Below are 16,972 nucleotides of genomic sequence, written 5' to 3'. Positions count from 1 at the left end.
GCCTGTCAGCGCAACTTCAATGATGCCGTTTAAAAACATACAAAATGAAGGGCGGTGCCGGCCGCCAGCGAACCGAGCCGGCCGCCAGCATACCGAGCCGGCCGCCAGCATACCGAGCCGGCCGCCAGCATACCGAGCCGGCCGCCAGCATACCGAGCCGGCCGCCAGCATACCGAGCCGGCCGCCAGCATACCGAGCCGGCCGCCAGCATACCGAGCCGGCCGCCAGCATACCGAGCCGGCACTTTTTCTGTCAGACGCTGTCTCCTCTCTCACTTTAGGCAACTTCACTAAAAATCAATCCATGTTGCCGCTCGCATAAAGTTAGCTGAAGTTAACTAGCTAGATTTAACTATTTCTCGTTTTGTTTTTTTCTGACGTTGCGCCTCCCCAGACGCTCTCTGGCGCCCCCCTGGGGAGGCGCGCCTCACACTTTGAAAACCGCTGTCTTCGAGTGTATATGTGACCTGCTCCATCGAAATCAGTCGCATTGACCCGAAGACACATTTTGAGTTGTATACACTGTTGGAAAGAGGATATTCCTAGATTTCTAATGATATCAGGATTGTTTTTGTACTCCAAATATTAAGCGAAATATGTCACATTATATAATGACTGTCACCGAGTCATCATTTTGAGAGTTGAAGTTTCCTCTTCTCTGGAATCCATCGATCTGATTGATTATTAGTGGAGCAAATGATCAAAATACTACGGAGGGAAGATATTTTCGTTTGGAGGGGAAGCTCGCGAGTGTGTGTGTATACGTGTGTGTGTTTGTGTATACGTGTGTGTGTTTGTGTATTTTTGCATTTGTGTGTATTGTGTTTGTTTCCCAGGGAAAACCCTCACGAGAAACACCGGCTGTTGTTATGCCTGCTGTGACGTTAAATTACTCCGTTCTCCGCTTGTAATTATGCCGTCACAAGCTTCAAAGTTATATTTATCATCTGAATTTGCCGAAACAAGTTTAATATTCTGAAAGCCAAGACTTTGTTTAATTTAAATCAGATGGAAACAAACTGTAACGGACTCTGCCGTGTTATCTATGATTACTATACTCTTACGTTCATAATTTCAGCCGGAGGGAGGGGGGGCGGCGGCGCTGCTGAAAGAGCAGATTGCGAGGGAGAGGTGCTTGTCTTCGTCCCTTTACAAGCTTCAAAAATGTATTTATCGTGCGATTTTGGAAATAAAAGTTTCATATTCTGAAAGCCATGACTTTGTTTGTTTAAAATCAAACAAAACACCCGAACCCTGAAAAAATTGTTTTTTACGTAAATCCACGTTTATTCTGAAATGAGCCGTTGCGACTTCCGACTGATTTCGATAGAGCGGGTCACATATATCCTTTTACTTTTTGTATTGTTTTAACTTGTTGCTGCAGTCTTAACCACCCCTGTCTTTGTTTACCTATGATTTCTCCAGGAGGGTGGTGTGGTAGGAGTTGACATGGAGTGGCAGCCCACCTTTGGCTGTATCTCCACTCAGAGAGTGGCCCTGATACAGCTTGCAGCTTTGGATCAGGTTTTCTTATTAGACCTTTGTGTAGCTGGATTCTGTCAACACCCTGGGACTGTTAGTTTCATCAGGAGCTTGTTCTCTGACAGGAGCATCATCAAACTGGGTAAGAAACATACTTAAGTAAGGTTAAATCAATTTCATCTGAGGCATTTCTGTTTATAATTTCCATCTCTGACATTCTTCCTATTCAGGTTATGGTATGTCAGGAGATATCAAGTGTCTCCTGGCCACTTGGCAGCAGCTTTTAGAGGAGCCATTAAAGATGGAGGGGGTGCTTGATCTTCTTAAAATACACCCAAAGGTAAAATTCACATACATGTTCACAATATATTTACATGTTCTGACATAGATAGAACAACCTGTCAATCGATAAATCTAGAGATTAATCTGCAGATTCATTGTAGCCCTGCTGTATTGTTTTTACTTTATTTGTTTCAAAACAGCAAAGGTGGGTGCTTATGAATTGGATTTGTGCTTCTATTTCCTTTTTAGTTTTTAATTATTATAACATTAAGCATACTACAGAAGGTGTCAGGCAAGATTCTCAGGCAAGAGAAATGTGACACAGAAGTATGGCGTGGGTTTTGATACTTAAGAGTGTCTGGAACTGAGTAGCCTGGTTCAGCTCAGCAAGCACCAGTGTTGGCATTGCCACTGTCCCCCATCCAACTCAGTTAGAGGACGAGTGGATTGTAACTTTTGGTTCTGTGTTTCATTGCATGGTCATAACTCAGGTACATCCTGCAGCTGTGGCCCAGTAGTTTGCCTGACATATATGTAGCTAAGTCTCTGAGGTGGATAGGAATGTGGAAACGGAAACAAGGGTCTGTTACCCATGAGGTCACCTCACCATCTGCTGGAGTACGCTGCATGCTGCAGGATCTGAGGAATCCAAGAAATGTTTTTGAAAATCACAGAGAAAGGAATGTCTGAGTGAAAGAGGATGTTGTAACAGGACATTAAAGCAGTAGGCATCTGCCACTAAATGGATGTTAAAAAGTGGAGTGGTCCCACTTTCAAAATGAGGTGTTCTACTGACTTTGGTGTCACATCATTGCAGCAATGATTACATAATTAGAGTAGCCACCTCTTAATACAGATCAGCTCTAAAATGTAATGAAACATACTTCACCCTTCCATCAAGTTTCATCAAAATCAAGCCTTTACTGGAGTTATTTCATAATCCTGTTGACATAATCACCTTAGCCGAGGTCATTCATAGATTTGCTTAACAGCTCTTTAGTCGATGAATCTGAAGTATGGACCCAACCATGTTATTCTGACTTTGAATTTCTATAATGTTGTCTACAGATCCAGCGTCAAAAGATCAACAGGCCTCAGAATGGACCCAAAGAGGTGCTGGTAGGAGAGGGCTCTTCAGAGAAAGGCCTCAGTCTGCTGGTACAACAGGTCCTCAAAAAGCCTCTGGACAAGACCGAGCAGATGTCAAACTGGGAGAAACGGCCACTGCGCATCAGCCAAATTAGATATGCAGGTACGGTATAATGCACACACAGACAATGACACTGAGACAGATGGTTGATGCTCTTTTCACTATAGAACAGATTATTTCGTTATCCCCTGACGAGCTGCAAACCAATACATTCACCCCTCTTCCTCTCTCTTGTTTTTTTTAACGTCTATCTAGTGGCAGATGCCTGCTGTTTGCTGGAGGTGTACTCAGTCCTATCCGGCAATCCAGATCAATTTGGGTTACCCTCGGACCTGCGCAGCATCATGTCCCGCCAATCAGAGAAGAGAGGAGACAAAAAGAAGAAAGAGGAAAAGTCCTGTGACAAAGAGGTCAGGAGTCAAATCTTCCAGCAATAGTTGTTTTTGATGGTTTTCAACTGATACCAAATGGCTTGAGTAGTGGATGTAAGGACAAATAAATCCTTCAACATTTCGACTTATACAGAAAGGCTGAAATGAAGAGCGGGACATTTCATCATGAGATTGTGGAAGAATCCATTAGGTGCCTGAGCGGTTCCTGACCCTGACATGTTCATGTTTGACTCTGAATACGTTTGATATGGTCCTCCTCTCATAGTTCTGTGCAACTTCTCATGAATAAACAACCTGAGAAAAAACCAGCAGGTAACTTTAGAAGGGCCTTGTATCAGAATAGTATTTGAAATGCTTCATGTCACCCCACAATCAAAAAATAATATTTACCAGTAGACCTTTTTTTCATTCTAGATAGTTGTTCTGTGTGAGTTGCAGAGTGTTTGAGGCATCAGCTGTAAAGACCTCTGCTTCACATCAAATGTCATGGAACTAGATGGTACTTGGCTTGTGGTGCCAAAAATCATCCATGTCTCCTTCCATAAATCATGACCCTAAGTAGATGCACACTTTATTCTATGTGGTGGTATGGTTGGCGGATGTAGTTTAGTAAAATAAATTGTTTCTTTGAGAACATTTTAGCACCAATATCAGTTGATCATCTTGAGTAATTGGGTCATGATTTCTGCCATTAAGAGCAACACAAACAGCGTGCCATGTAGTTCCATTATTGAGTAGGCAGTCAACTCTAAGGGCCATACTTCAAAGACACAGCAACTCACACCAAAGTCAACAGAGTTATGTTTGATGTTTGTTTAACTTCACAAACTGTAATGAATTGGATCAAACCCGCTTACAGAACAAACTGAAAAACCTAGATTTGAGCGTCTAACCTGCATGGGGAGATAATATGTGTTTGACCGAGACACTTCAGCAGCTCCTCGCAGCTCCAGGGGTGCGTTTGTAAAGCTCACCCTGTGCTTTGACCTCCCTGCACTGCGGTGCAAGTGAAAAGAAAATCCCCCTGTGGGGATCAGTTAAGTATCACATTATTGTCTCTGTCCATTTAGGAATGTCAGGGGGCTCAAAGGGTCAGCCCCCCTCGCTCCGACACAGAGAAAGGCCTCCTGTGTGGCGAGAAGCCTTCTGAAGACACCCCCCCTCTGCCCCCACAGCACTTGCGGGTGGTGTGTGACAACATGCTGCAGGGACTCGGGAGGTACCTGCGCTGCCTGGGAGTCGATGTGATCATGTTGGAGAACACTGATGATCACAGAGTCGCAGCAAAGGTTAGTTAGACGTCCCAGCTTAAGACACATACCTTTTTATACTCATTAAACTAGTTTTAAACTAAATTAAATATTTATGTTAAACTTCTGTTGAGGTTTACGAAAGGAAGCTTTGAATGTCTGTCATATTTTATGATGTCATCACCCTAAAAATACAAAAATTAAATGTGGTGATATAAATATAATGTATACTATGTTGCTTAAGGGCCGCCTTGTTAATACAGGTATGTTCCCCCCTAATGTGCAGCACGAAGGAGAGCAAACTGTTTTTAGAGCGCAGAAATAAAAGTGAAGTTTTTGAAGCACGAAGCGCTGATGGATGGATCGATAGATCATGCAAATATTGGAAATTATTATTGTCATTTTGTTTTTGATAAGTTTCGTCTTTTGGATAACCTAGAATAAAATGAGTGTATATATTTGTTGTTTATGTTCTAATGTGTATTTGTTGTGTGTCAGTTAGCACAAGCTGAAGGCCGATTCATTCTTACGTGTGGACAACCGTATCAAACTGTGAGTACTTACTAATATCAACAAATCTGAAGTCTACAAACTGATGATGAACATGTTTATGTATGTTCCTTGTTTGCGTACACACTGCCTTTGGCTCCCCTCTTAGCTGCGGTCCCAGGTAGGAGAGGGTCGCTGTCTGTCCCTGGACTGTGCCGAAAAGGCCCGAGACCAGGCCGCTCGAGTCCTCCGACACTTCAATGTGCAGCTCAAGCCCTGCGACATCTTCAGCCGCTGCCAGGTAAGGAAACTCACGCTGTTTCTCAATGTATTTATTAAATGAACTGTGTATAGTCTTTCGCATATAGTGGTCCATTCCTTATTATTTCCTGAAATTCAATTTGTATTTCCCAATATGCATCACCTTATTTACAGTATTGAATACATCACAATATATTGAAGTAATCCAAGTATCATAATATGCATCCTACTGACTTATTTTTGCCCTGCTTTACTTTCAATGAGAAAGAGGAAAAGGTTTGCGTTTCTATATCAGGAAGTAGAACTACTAATATGAAAACCCATGCAATATTTCTGTGGTTATAAAAAAGAGCCGAAGTTGAGAAAGGGGAAGTATTAAGCATTTAATACAAGGAAATGGAGAAGTGGGCCATTAGAATACCAATAATAACTTAACTTTTCTGAGAAGATGGTGTTAATGACTAAGATGGTGACAAAGAGAAGGAAATGTCATCAACAAGCACTCCGTACTGAAAGAATAAGCTAATCGGCTGCACCTTCATGTGAAAGGTGGCCTGTTGAGGTATTCTGGGTATGTTCAGACCCCGGGGCTGACCCAGGAGACACTGAAAGGGATAGCGTATCCCATATGGCCTTAATTGCCTCGGGCGTCCCAGGGGAGAGTTGAAGGAGAGATGAGGGGAGAGATGTCTGGGTTACCGTGTGAGCATTATATTTCTAGTCTGGGCATTTGAGTCAAAGGAAAAACATCTTCATTTTTGTTTTAAACAGTCAATATTGAATTAGCCTAATCTTGGTTAGATTTTTTAATTCTTTTCCGTCCTATCACCACCTTGTCTTGGTCGATAGAAAAAAGGGTTGTTGACAAAATTAAACTGGATGTTATAATCTTCTTTCCTCAGAAACAGAACATAAACATTGTCTACACACACACACACACACACACACACACACACATACACACACACACACACACACACACACACACACACACACACACACACACACACACACACACACACACACATAAAGGTGCACTGCGTAATTCTAATCTGATGTGATCATGTTTGTGGCGCCGGGGAAATATGTTTGTTAGTCAGTTTGTTGCAACCGATCATTGTTGTACCTGACCTGTAGATATCTCCATGGGTGGCTGTTTGGGGAATTCTGTGTTTGTGTTTGTGTGTCTCTAGTGGAGGTTGAGATTTAGGGGGCTGGCTGGCTGGCTGGCTATCTGCAGGACAGTTTCTAAACTTGGGTGTTCTGCTGGCATGCTCCTGGTAGGGGGCCTTAAATGTGTCAAGATACACCACTGGGTACATTTGTCTCACAGCCAAGATGTACAAAACTTGGACCACCTTGATGCTACCTCCTGTCTTGATAATAAGATGATGACACACACACACACACACACACACACACACACACACACACACACACACACACACACACACACACACACACACACCACACACACACACACACACACACACACACACACACTCAGACCCCATTTACACGCAAACTAACCAAATGCGATATCAATAAAGTATTCCGTTCACACGAGACCGCGCTGGAGACACTGTAGTACATATGCCGGGCCTGTAAGTGGCGCTCCCCACGAGACCGCTCGAAAGCGCTGGAGAAGCTGTAGTACATATGCCGGGCCTGTAAGTGGCACTGTACTTTTGCCACAAAATACACCAAAAGCAGCGAAGAAGACCCCCGATCATGGTTGCCATGGTTGCCCTTCTGTTTATACCCCGCGGTGGCATAAAGTGTAGTTAAACTGGTCATGCAATTCTCCATGTCCACTTGTTGCTGATGGTTGTGGTAGAGGAGCTGTAGATTTTGCACTAACATCTGTAGAATGGTCAGTAGCAGTAGCTACTGACCATGCTACAGCAATGAGCAGGAGAGGTGGGGCTATGGCTTCATCGTTATCAGGAAATGATCGTATAGGGCGTACACACAGAGCGTTTTGGCCCGTCAGAGTGTTCGGTTTGCAGATCTATCCACCTTGGGACCCGTTATCGTTTGCGGGGTCCGTTTCCGCGTTTCCGTTATGGCCTCGTGTGAACAAACAGGCTCTACGAAAGAAAAAAAGTAGCGGATACAACCGTTTGCGTTCTCGTGTAAACAGCACATCACTCTGGCCAAATGGTCATCACCTACCTTTCCCATGTATTGGTCACTCCTGATACCACTTCCAGGCAGAGTCACTTTGATATATTATGGCCAAAGGAAGGCCAAATGTGACTTTAGTGTTAAACGGCTCCAGTCACAGCTCTGTGCCTTAGATCTCCCCTTCAGTTCAGACGAGAAACTTGAGAAAAGTTTTGCCCTAGCATGTGGATACACTTTTATGACTTATTTGGGATGGGCAACTTAGGGCAACATTGTTGGCCCCCCATCATTTTGTTGAATTGCAGTTTTAAAACATTTTTATCAAGGCCCTTCAATAAAAAGTCAACAAGTTACTATATCAAATAATCGTGACCATTTCAATCAATAAAGGACACAAATAATTGTGATTCTAATTTATGCAAAATCGAGCAGCCCTATCTCTTCTCGCTGTGTGTGTGTGTGTGTGTGTGTGTGTGTGTGTGTGTGTGTGTGTGTGTGTGTGGTGTGTGTGTGTGTGTGTGTGTGTGTGTGTGTGTGTGTGTGTGTGTGTGTGTGTGTGTGTGTGTGTGTGTGTGTGTGTGTGTGTGTGTGTGTGTGTGTGTGTGTGTGTGTGTGTGTGTGTGTGTGTGTGTGTGTGTGTGTGTGTGTGTGTGTGTGTGTGTGTGTCACCCTGGGGGCTGCTCTCTGTGGCCCACCCAGGCGAAGTTAACCCCTTTGTTATCTGATTGTAAAGCTCTCTGATTAGCAATGGCTGGGTTAGTTTCTCTCCCTTTGTCTCTCTGTGTTTCTCCCTCATGCACATACACCACTGATCAATGTCATGAGGAGGGAGAAGTAACAACAACAAAAAAGACAGAGGAGATTAACTGCAGACTTGTGTGTGTTAAGATTGTGCAGGGAAAGGGTTAATGTTTGTATATGTGTATCAATAGGCCCAACACAGATTTTGGAGGCATAGGAATGTGTGTCCACTATGGCAGTGGTTCTCAAACTTTTTTCAATAATGTACCCCCTTTGAAAAATAAATGCAGCCAAGTACCTCCTGATCAGTGCAAAAAAAATTGTTAAGGAAAAAATGCCTATAAAGAGGTACAGCGCTGCACCATCAGTGTCTGATTTATTATAACAACCACCTTGTAACTGAGAAACACTTAAATGCTACATTTCAAATGTTTACAATCCATCACTAAATTCATGGCAAACCAATTTTAACATCATGCAATAACACTAAGACGACATTAGTTGCATTGAACTGATCTTTTTAATAAGTTGTACTTAGTGAGAAACATGGGCTTGAGCTTCACTGAGGATCTTTGTCATTCTCAGTGACAGGGAGGCAACTGCAGTTATTACACTCTGCGTTTTGAAATATGTGTAACTCTGTTAATATAAAACCCACACTGCTCAAACTTCGTTACTTTTCCTAAGATTAGTATATTTATTTATTTTGGGGCGTGGGGAATGAAGAGAAAAAGATATATGAGCATTTTATGAGCATGGGATTTTGACCCCTCATATAAACATATGCATAATGCTATACTTTGCGGCCACACGCCGTTGCCAAGCAACGCTTATTGTTTAGGTCCTTTGATAAGCAGGCAGTCATATCATTAACTATAACTAGCTAGATCTGATAGATTTGGACATAAACGCGAGTGAAGTCTAACCGGACGCGAGAGAGAGAGAGAGATCAGAAAACAGATCAGCTGCTGCTGACAGAGAACACGCAGCTCTGCATGATCACAGCTCGTCCGCTGTGACGGACCGTTGAGTAGAGCAAAATACACTAAAAGTTAGACCTAACACACTTGGCTAGTTTATCTACTCTGGAACAAGCTAAACTAGTTATACATATATTTTAGGGCTGTCAAACGATTACAATTTTTAATCAGATTAATCACAGCTTAAAAATGAATTAATCATGATTAATCACCATTCGAACTATGTCCAAAATATGCCATTTCTTTATGTATATTGTTGGGAATGGAAAGATAAATGAAAGAAGGCGGATATATCCATTTAACATACAGTATCTATGTTTATTATAAAAATGTCTGCGTGTCAAAATGAAAGACAGCCCACACACCTATCAATCATCAAACCGTGGGGACTTAATTCATTACGTGTTGATTTCTATCAACAGGGGAGTACTTCAAGAAAGTCGACAGGGGGGGGGCTAGTGGAGTACTTCGTGACCACAGAGTGTGAAAGTTGTGATCAGCTGTTTTAGCGCAGTTCTCCAGTGAAGGGGGGAGTCTCCCTCCGTAGCCGGTTGGCGTACTTTTGGCACAATTCCATTGTACAGACCGACGTTAACAGCAGCCCTGTCTGTGCACACGGAGACCGACTCTGTCCGTCCGGTGATCTAACCGCCTTCTGGAAAAGCTTCACAAGTACGTCGGTACGCAAATGCACTTTGTGACACAAGTAACGGTACGCATTTCAGATTACGCACATAACCTGCGTACCAGTTATGTGTTACCTGTACTACAGCAAAAGTATTCTCCGTCGGGACTTCCTGCAACAACACCACGCTGTTATCTTGATTCTGATTGGCCAGAAGACATTAATAATAATAATAATTCCTTACATTTATTATAGCGCTTTTCCAGATGCTCAAAGCGCTTAATCAATCACATTATCAAAGATGTTCTATTGAGAAGACGATCACTACGTGACAAAAGTTTTCAAAACCGTTTCTGGCCTTCGGTATTTCCAGACAAGTCGCTACTGAAATCAATCTTACTAACTGCTGTCTGTGCAATTTACTCCGCGAGTTGGCTGACTTTATTTTGCTTACTTTAACATCATTTTTCATGGTGGGGCTAAGCCATTTCTTGTTATGGCTGTAGCCTACCCCAGCCATACCCTGGCGCTGCCACTGGTGGGACGTATGGGGCGGGCCATTCTGCACATGCGTTAAATGCGTTAAATATTTGAAAGCAATTAATTCAAAAAATTAATTACCGCCGTTAACGCGATAATTTTGACAGCATTAATATATGTATTCTTTACTGTCGGGTCACTTATTACAGGTTCAGCGAGCTGCACGAAATTGACGAGCTGTCAGGAGAAGGAGAGGAAAAGAGAGCACCCCGTTTATTTCCCCCATTTTATTATCCAGAATGACTGTAAACTTTTGAAGAAAGTAGTTAATCTACTATTAGTAGTTTGTTTAAATGCATTACTTCTGTTTTTTTTTTCCATTAACATAAAATAAATCTCACGTACCCCCTACAGTACTCCCTAGGGGTCCGCGTACCCCCATTTGAGAACCACTGCACTATGGAGACCCCAAAAGGAGAGGGGGGCAGAAAAGGGCCTCCTGTGTAACTGTCTGCATACTTGCCTGTACTTGCTTACGATGCAAGGGTTAAAATAAAAAATAAAAATGTATGTTTCAATCAATGATTCAATCCCTATTCATGTTGTTGGATGGATTTATCTACAATCTGTTTATTATCAGTATGGCTCCGAGAGAACTTGACTCTCAGCTGACCGTTTTTTTATTTATTATTATGTCATTACTCTATTACTGTTACTTTATTTTATTATTATTTATGTTTACTACCTTGAAAAGGATGCATGGGATGGTTAAATAAAAATAAACCCGAGAGTTTCCTGGCCAAAACAATTTGCCTAAAATTGCACAAATCATGTTATCTTATATTTTGTAAAGAAAAATATACTTTAATGGGACAAACAGCTTTTTTAACAACCTCTTTAGTAAAATCAAACTATCAAATTATACTCAAATATATAAAAGATACATTTAAAAAAAACAATGACAATGGCAACGTTGTGCGACTCCGCTCTTTTCCGATTCGTGATAGAATCTTATATTAACCCTACTTGAAAAAAGTATTTACTGTAAAAGAGGAAGAATCTTGCTCACTTTAAAGGCACTTCTGCCTGCAGTAAAACTGGATTCTGTATTTAACAGCGTTGACATGTGTCACGGTGTTAAACCTCTGTCTTCAGTCCTTACATTTCATCTGTGTGGATTCCTGCACCGGTTTGGGTATGAAGGTGGAGTTGGCTATTGGTCCATGACAGTTTCCTTATTCAGCTCTATCCTATCCCTACCACTAATGCCTGCTGCGTCTATACTTTCCATGAAAACACACACAAACACACACACTTCCGTTGGGCTATGCAGTTCCATCAGATGTCCTGTACTGGCCTTTTATAGACATGTTGGGATAGCAGAGATATCCTGAGAGATAGACATTAAGCCAGCCACACACACACACACACACACACACACACACACACACACACACACACACACACACACACACACACACACACACACACACACACACACACACACACACACACACACACACACACACACACACACACACACACACACACACACACACAAAAGACAGTGAACTTACCGGTATAAAGCATACAGACACCATCATACACACACTGTCACCTCAGCACCTTAAAACACACACACTCAGAATCAGTACTAGACGCTATTGCAGCAGAAAAACGCTGGTTCCCACGCACCAGACTACTGGGGAAGTGAAAACAAGAGCAACAGGAACCGCCACACCGTGAGAGGGAGGGGGGAGGGGGGGCGGCGGTTAGGGAGAGGAAAAGGGGGAGGGAGGGAGGAAGAGAAGTGAGGACAGAGGTGATGGTAAAAGGGCAGACTGAGAAAGGGAAGCAAATGAGAAGAAGTTCAGGAGAAAGACAAAAATAACATGGAGTCATTGAGGTGTGTGTGTGTGTGTGTGTGTGTGTGTGTGTGTGTGTGTGTGTGTGTGTGTGTGTGTGTGTGTGTGTGTGTGTGTGTGTGTGTGTGTGTGTGTGTGGTGTGTGTGTGTGTGTGTGTGTGTGTGTGTGTGTGGTGTGTGTGTGTGTGTGTGTGTGTGTGTGTGTGTGTGTGTGTGTGTGTGTGTGTGTGGTGTGTGTGTGTGTGTGTGTGTGTGTGTGTGTGTGTGTGTGTGTGTGTGTGTGTGTGTGTGTGTGTGTGTGTGTGTGTGTGTGTGTGTGTGTGTGTGGTGAGGAAGAGAGTGTCTGAGAAAGGTGGCATTGAGGGAAGAGGAGGGGGTGAAGGAGGGCGAGGCGATAGAGAGACTTGTTGTCCGTCCTTTGATCTACAAAGAGGGCCGCGGGCTGAGAGACGGGAGGAATGTGAGAGGTTGAGACACGTTTAAAGTTACCCTGCGGTGGATCTGTGTGCAGTGTTGGAAAGTAACTAAGTACTTTTTTCAACCTGTTAAGTGACTATTTCCATTTTGTGCCATGTTCAACTTCTACCTTACTACATAGACAATAATGCACATTTTACTTCACTTGAATTTTTGAAAGCTTTAGTTATATGACAAAGTTGCACACTCAATTAATTTGCTCAACGGACATTGAAATGAATTGGCATTATTGCATTGTTTTAATCCCAAATGATTGAATTATATTATTATAAGTGTAATGATGTGCTGCTTCCCTTTGTAGTTAATACTTTTATATACACATTTATATTATGAGGTTTTAATTGATAACTTTAGTAAAAAGGTTACATTTCAGATTTTGATTTAATTCAATAATCTCACATACCTTTCCCATATCAAGAACTTTACATACTTTGATTCTTTTTTGATGCTAAATGTATTGATCTTTCACTTTAGTAAGACTTCGTATTTATTTATACACTGTGGAACTACCATTTACCAAAGTAGAAGTTCTAAATACTTTCATCACTGCGTGTGATTGATACAGTCTTAGTCTGTATTAGGGCTGTGCATCTTCACTGGTATCACGATTTGATTACGATTATCCTGTCTTCGATTCAATTCGATATCCCAATGCATCACGATTCATACCAATGCGTTGCATCCTCAATTTTCTATATTACTGCACATGGCTTATGCATAAATCCCATGAATGTATGAGATTAAGTTAGCTTCATTATATCTCAGTGATTAAGAGAATAATAAAGTTTCTATCGGGTCACTATCAGCCTGTCACTCATTATTTTCAGGGAGGGGGCGGGGCTTGGAGGAACGGAGAGGAGACGGTGAGCGGAAGCTTTTTTCCTCCTGCCTTCACAAACTTTACACACGTATATATCGTCTGAAAATTGCTAGATATTTTCAACACCCCTAGTCTGTATCAGGATGTACGTATTTGTTAAAATGCAGTGGAAAACAGAAGACATTATTTGTAATCCTCACACCTTGATTCATATTTGTTTTGTTTAAATGCACACAGCATTTGTCGGTAACTACAAATATGCAGAGAGTCACTCTTTGCTCACACGCAAGCTGTGAAACGACTTTGAGCTCTGCGGCTTCGTCTGCATCTGTGTGCCGTCTGTAGTGTTAGTCGTAGCCCGCCGTTTTCCCACTCTCCCTCCCCTCTCTGGAGAAGAGAGGGGGGGGGGACTGGGGAGGGGGGCATTCCATCGGCACGCCAAGACATTCCGAGGGAAACCATCCCAAATATTTCCCACTGTGTGTGGCGAGGGGCTCTGCGTCTCCTGTTACACACATACGGGTTGGAAAGTGCTAAGAGGGAATATACACACACACACATGATAAAGTGTTGCTCACACACACCGTCACAATGAAGGAAGACAGTTAGTGGGTGCAGTTATGAGTGAGAGATGGGCAGCATGTCTGTCTGCAGGGGAGCCAAATCATAAATGGCCATTGTGATTGTTGTGTCACTCCAGTGTGAGTTAATGAATGAGCGCGCTTTAAAGGGAAATGGAAACACTTTTCAAACTGCTTTCCATGCGACAATATTCCCATTAGGAAATGTATTTATCTAGTCTATTTCCAATGTAAACGATCGAGATACGCAAAACTATTTTTTTAAATACGTGCCTAATGACCATGGGCGCTTCCATTGCTCCGGGACTTTTCCAGTGACGTCACTGATTGGGTACGGCTTCCTGGGCCAAAGCTCAATAACAAACAACATGGCGTGCAATGCACCAGTAGTTTACATTACAAGAAAACGGTCGTCGTCAGGAGTTTATTGTATTGCCCCAGGCTGCACAAATGGATTTTATACGAAGAAGGAAGAAGTACATTTCCATAGGCTGCCACTAACGGATGAGAAGCTGCTCAAAGTCCAGTCTGGATGCCTGGTTCAATACAAAACATCGGATTTGAAGCCAGGATCTGTTCCCACAATATTCGATTTCTCAACGTATGCAGTCGGGAACACCGACCGTCTCAGCACGTCGGCCGCGCAAGACAATGACAGTGTCAACAAACGTGAAGTTCGAGCCACCAAACGAGTTGCTTCAACTGCCGAGAGAGAGGTAAATATTGCAGCACTACCAGATTACTAGCTCACACATGTATTTACTGACACAGTGTGACCTTATTAATTAACGCAATCGCGTCCAAACTAAATGGTAGCTATTATTATGACGTACAATGGAGAATTGGGGGTGTTCTATAGCTCAACTAATTAAACTGGCATACACACGCTAATCTGTCGAAAACAGCCCTAAAAAGGCTAGTATTGCTGGACTAGGTGTTCAATGGATGGTATTGCAGGACCCAGAGCGCACGGAGCACAGAGCGGACTGCAGATAACGGAATTGCAGTTGTATTGCTTATAGATTATCAGAACATTTCAAAGGGGACACAGCCCCATTGGATATTAACCTATGGATTAACTACATCATCGTTTTTATCGTTGTAATGCCATTGAAGACCAGTTTAGACCAGACAATGAGGAAGGTAAGCCGTTAGCCTAGCGCATGTTAGTACCTAGTGCCACTTGTTTTGATGTACGTTTTTGTTGATAACCTCGCAAGTTTGTATCTTTCAGTGTTGAGGTGAGATTCTGTGTCTTTACGATCATAAACAATGTGTTGGATGTGCAGCGAGGATAAGTAATAAGGGAGCTAGGAGTGATTTTCGGTGCAGTAATAGGTTAGCATTTTTAGCTCGGGGCTAATTCAGAGGCTCACTGTTAGCATTGTGTGGTTTTTTTGAAAAAATAAATGAAAAAGATCAGTTAAATTAAATTTTTTCCCGTTATATGGATATAAAATATTCATAGTTTATTAAATATTAAGGTTCCTTAGACGTTGTTTCCTGCAAATGACGCAATTTCGGTTCCGTGGGGCCTAAGAGGATAACAGAGTATGTTTTTATTTTTATTTATTTTTTTGACATTTTCCGATGGCATCACCACACAATTGTTACATGTACACCAATCTGTGTTGTCCATTCGTCCCGGGTTTTGAGCAACATCTTCTTCCTCTGAGACCGAGTCGGTACTGGAACTGGTGGTCCCACTCAGCGAGTTCAGAACCGTCGGTACTTTCGGCGGATTCCGGATCGTATGCCACTCTATTCGACCGAAATGGTTCATAAGCATAGTCCATGGGATGCCTGGTAACTGTAGATGCTTCCACATCAATGTCATCTCCCGACAAATAGTCAAATTCATCGTTCAAAACGTCCATCTCATTGCAAAATGTCTCCATCGCTGCCATATCTGCTACGTTGTGTTGACTTCCGGTATGGATACCCGGAGCGAAGACCCATCCAGTGACGTCACCATTTGGGACTCCCCTAATGGCGGCGGCCTGGTCCCGGAATTCCCCACCCGGCCGGCGGATAATTAATTTTCTTTTGGCGTGTAATATCATATACAATAAATATTACGATCAATATCCATTCTAAAATGAATAAACTACCGGAATATTATAGCTGTAATTGGTGTTTCCTTTCCCCTTTAAGACATGACCACAAATATTTAGCTTTCACTTTGCTGTTCTGGGGCGTTACATTCCTGTGGAGATGACTTCTTTACAGGAATGAGATGTAGACACATGGAGTGATCGCTCAACAGAAATATGAAAGCTTTCCTGTGAGCTTCACTGGAATTCATAAGCAACTCAATTATAGGGAAAACACTGTGGCTCACACTAATGAAGAAGTCCTATGCAAGTGGAACTGTCACTAAGATGAAACGGTGCCGTGTGTATTGGTTTTGGACTATTAGGCTAAATCGCAATCTGTGTCGCATTATAGGATAATGATACTGCAAAATCACATACTCTAAGAATCATATAATATATAATAATAATAATAATAGATTTAATTTGTTAGCGCTTTTACAGGTTCTCAAAGACGCTTTACAGATATAGTGAAGGGAAAAGAAAGGGAAGGAACAACAAATAAATATATAGTTAAAGTTAAAGTCAAATAATACTAAAACAATCACACATTAAAAGCCAGATTGAAGAGGTGAGTTTTTGTGAGTTTTTTGAAGGTGGTGAGGTCAGTGCAGTCTCTGATGGGTTGGGGGAGTGAGTTCCAGAGGGAGGGGGCAACGACAGAGAAGGCTCTGTCCCCCCAGAGCATATATAGTGATCACTCAAAAATCACTCAAGCATGTTACAGGAGATCTTAGCCCCAGCTTTCTTTGTAGAGGTATGTCATCATAAGATCATTTCCTCAGGATATAATTTAGCTGAAATGCCATAAATAATGACGAGTCTGGACCAACACATTTGAAAATGATTTTAAACAATTACTGCACAGTTTGTACATA

At 42.3% G+C, this 16,972-nt stretch overlaps 1 protein-coding gene across 2 annotated transcripts in view; it reads left to right on the top strand.

The window, feature by feature from the left end:
• Positions 1–16,972, top strand: part of exd3 (exonuclease 3'-5' domain containing 3) — a 62,091-nt gene that overhangs the window by 15,575 nt on the left and 29,544 nt on the right. Inside the window, exons 13-19 of one of the 2 annotated variants that reach the window (XM_034096349.2) lie at positions 1,425–1,623; positions 1,712–1,821; positions 2,832–3,015; positions 3,169–3,323; positions 4,481–4,594; positions 5,054–5,107; positions 5,214–5,345. In XM_034096349.2, coding sequence (XP_033952240.1) covers positions 1,425–1,623; positions 1,712–1,821; positions 2,832–3,015; positions 3,169–3,323; positions 4,481–4,594; positions 5,054–5,107; positions 5,214–5,345 — 948 coding nt within the window. Of the gene's footprint in view, positions 1–1,424; positions 1,624–1,711; positions 1,822–2,831; positions 3,016–3,168; positions 3,324–4,375; positions 4,595–5,053; positions 5,108–5,213; positions 5,346–16,972 lie in introns of both variants that reach the window. The other variant, XM_034096347.2, reaches the window with a different exon arrangement.

Source organism: Pseudochaenichthys georgianus, chromosome 12 (assembly GCF_902827115.2).
Source record: "Pseudochaenichthys georgianus chromosome 12, fPseGeo1.2, whole genome shotgun sequence".
NCBI lineage: Eukaryota > Metazoa > Chordata > Actinopteri > Perciformes > Channichthyidae > Pseudochaenichthys > Pseudochaenichthys georgianus.
The sequence above is the reverse complement of the archived record's forward strand: the minus strand, read 5'-3'. Positions and strand labels throughout refer to the sequence as shown.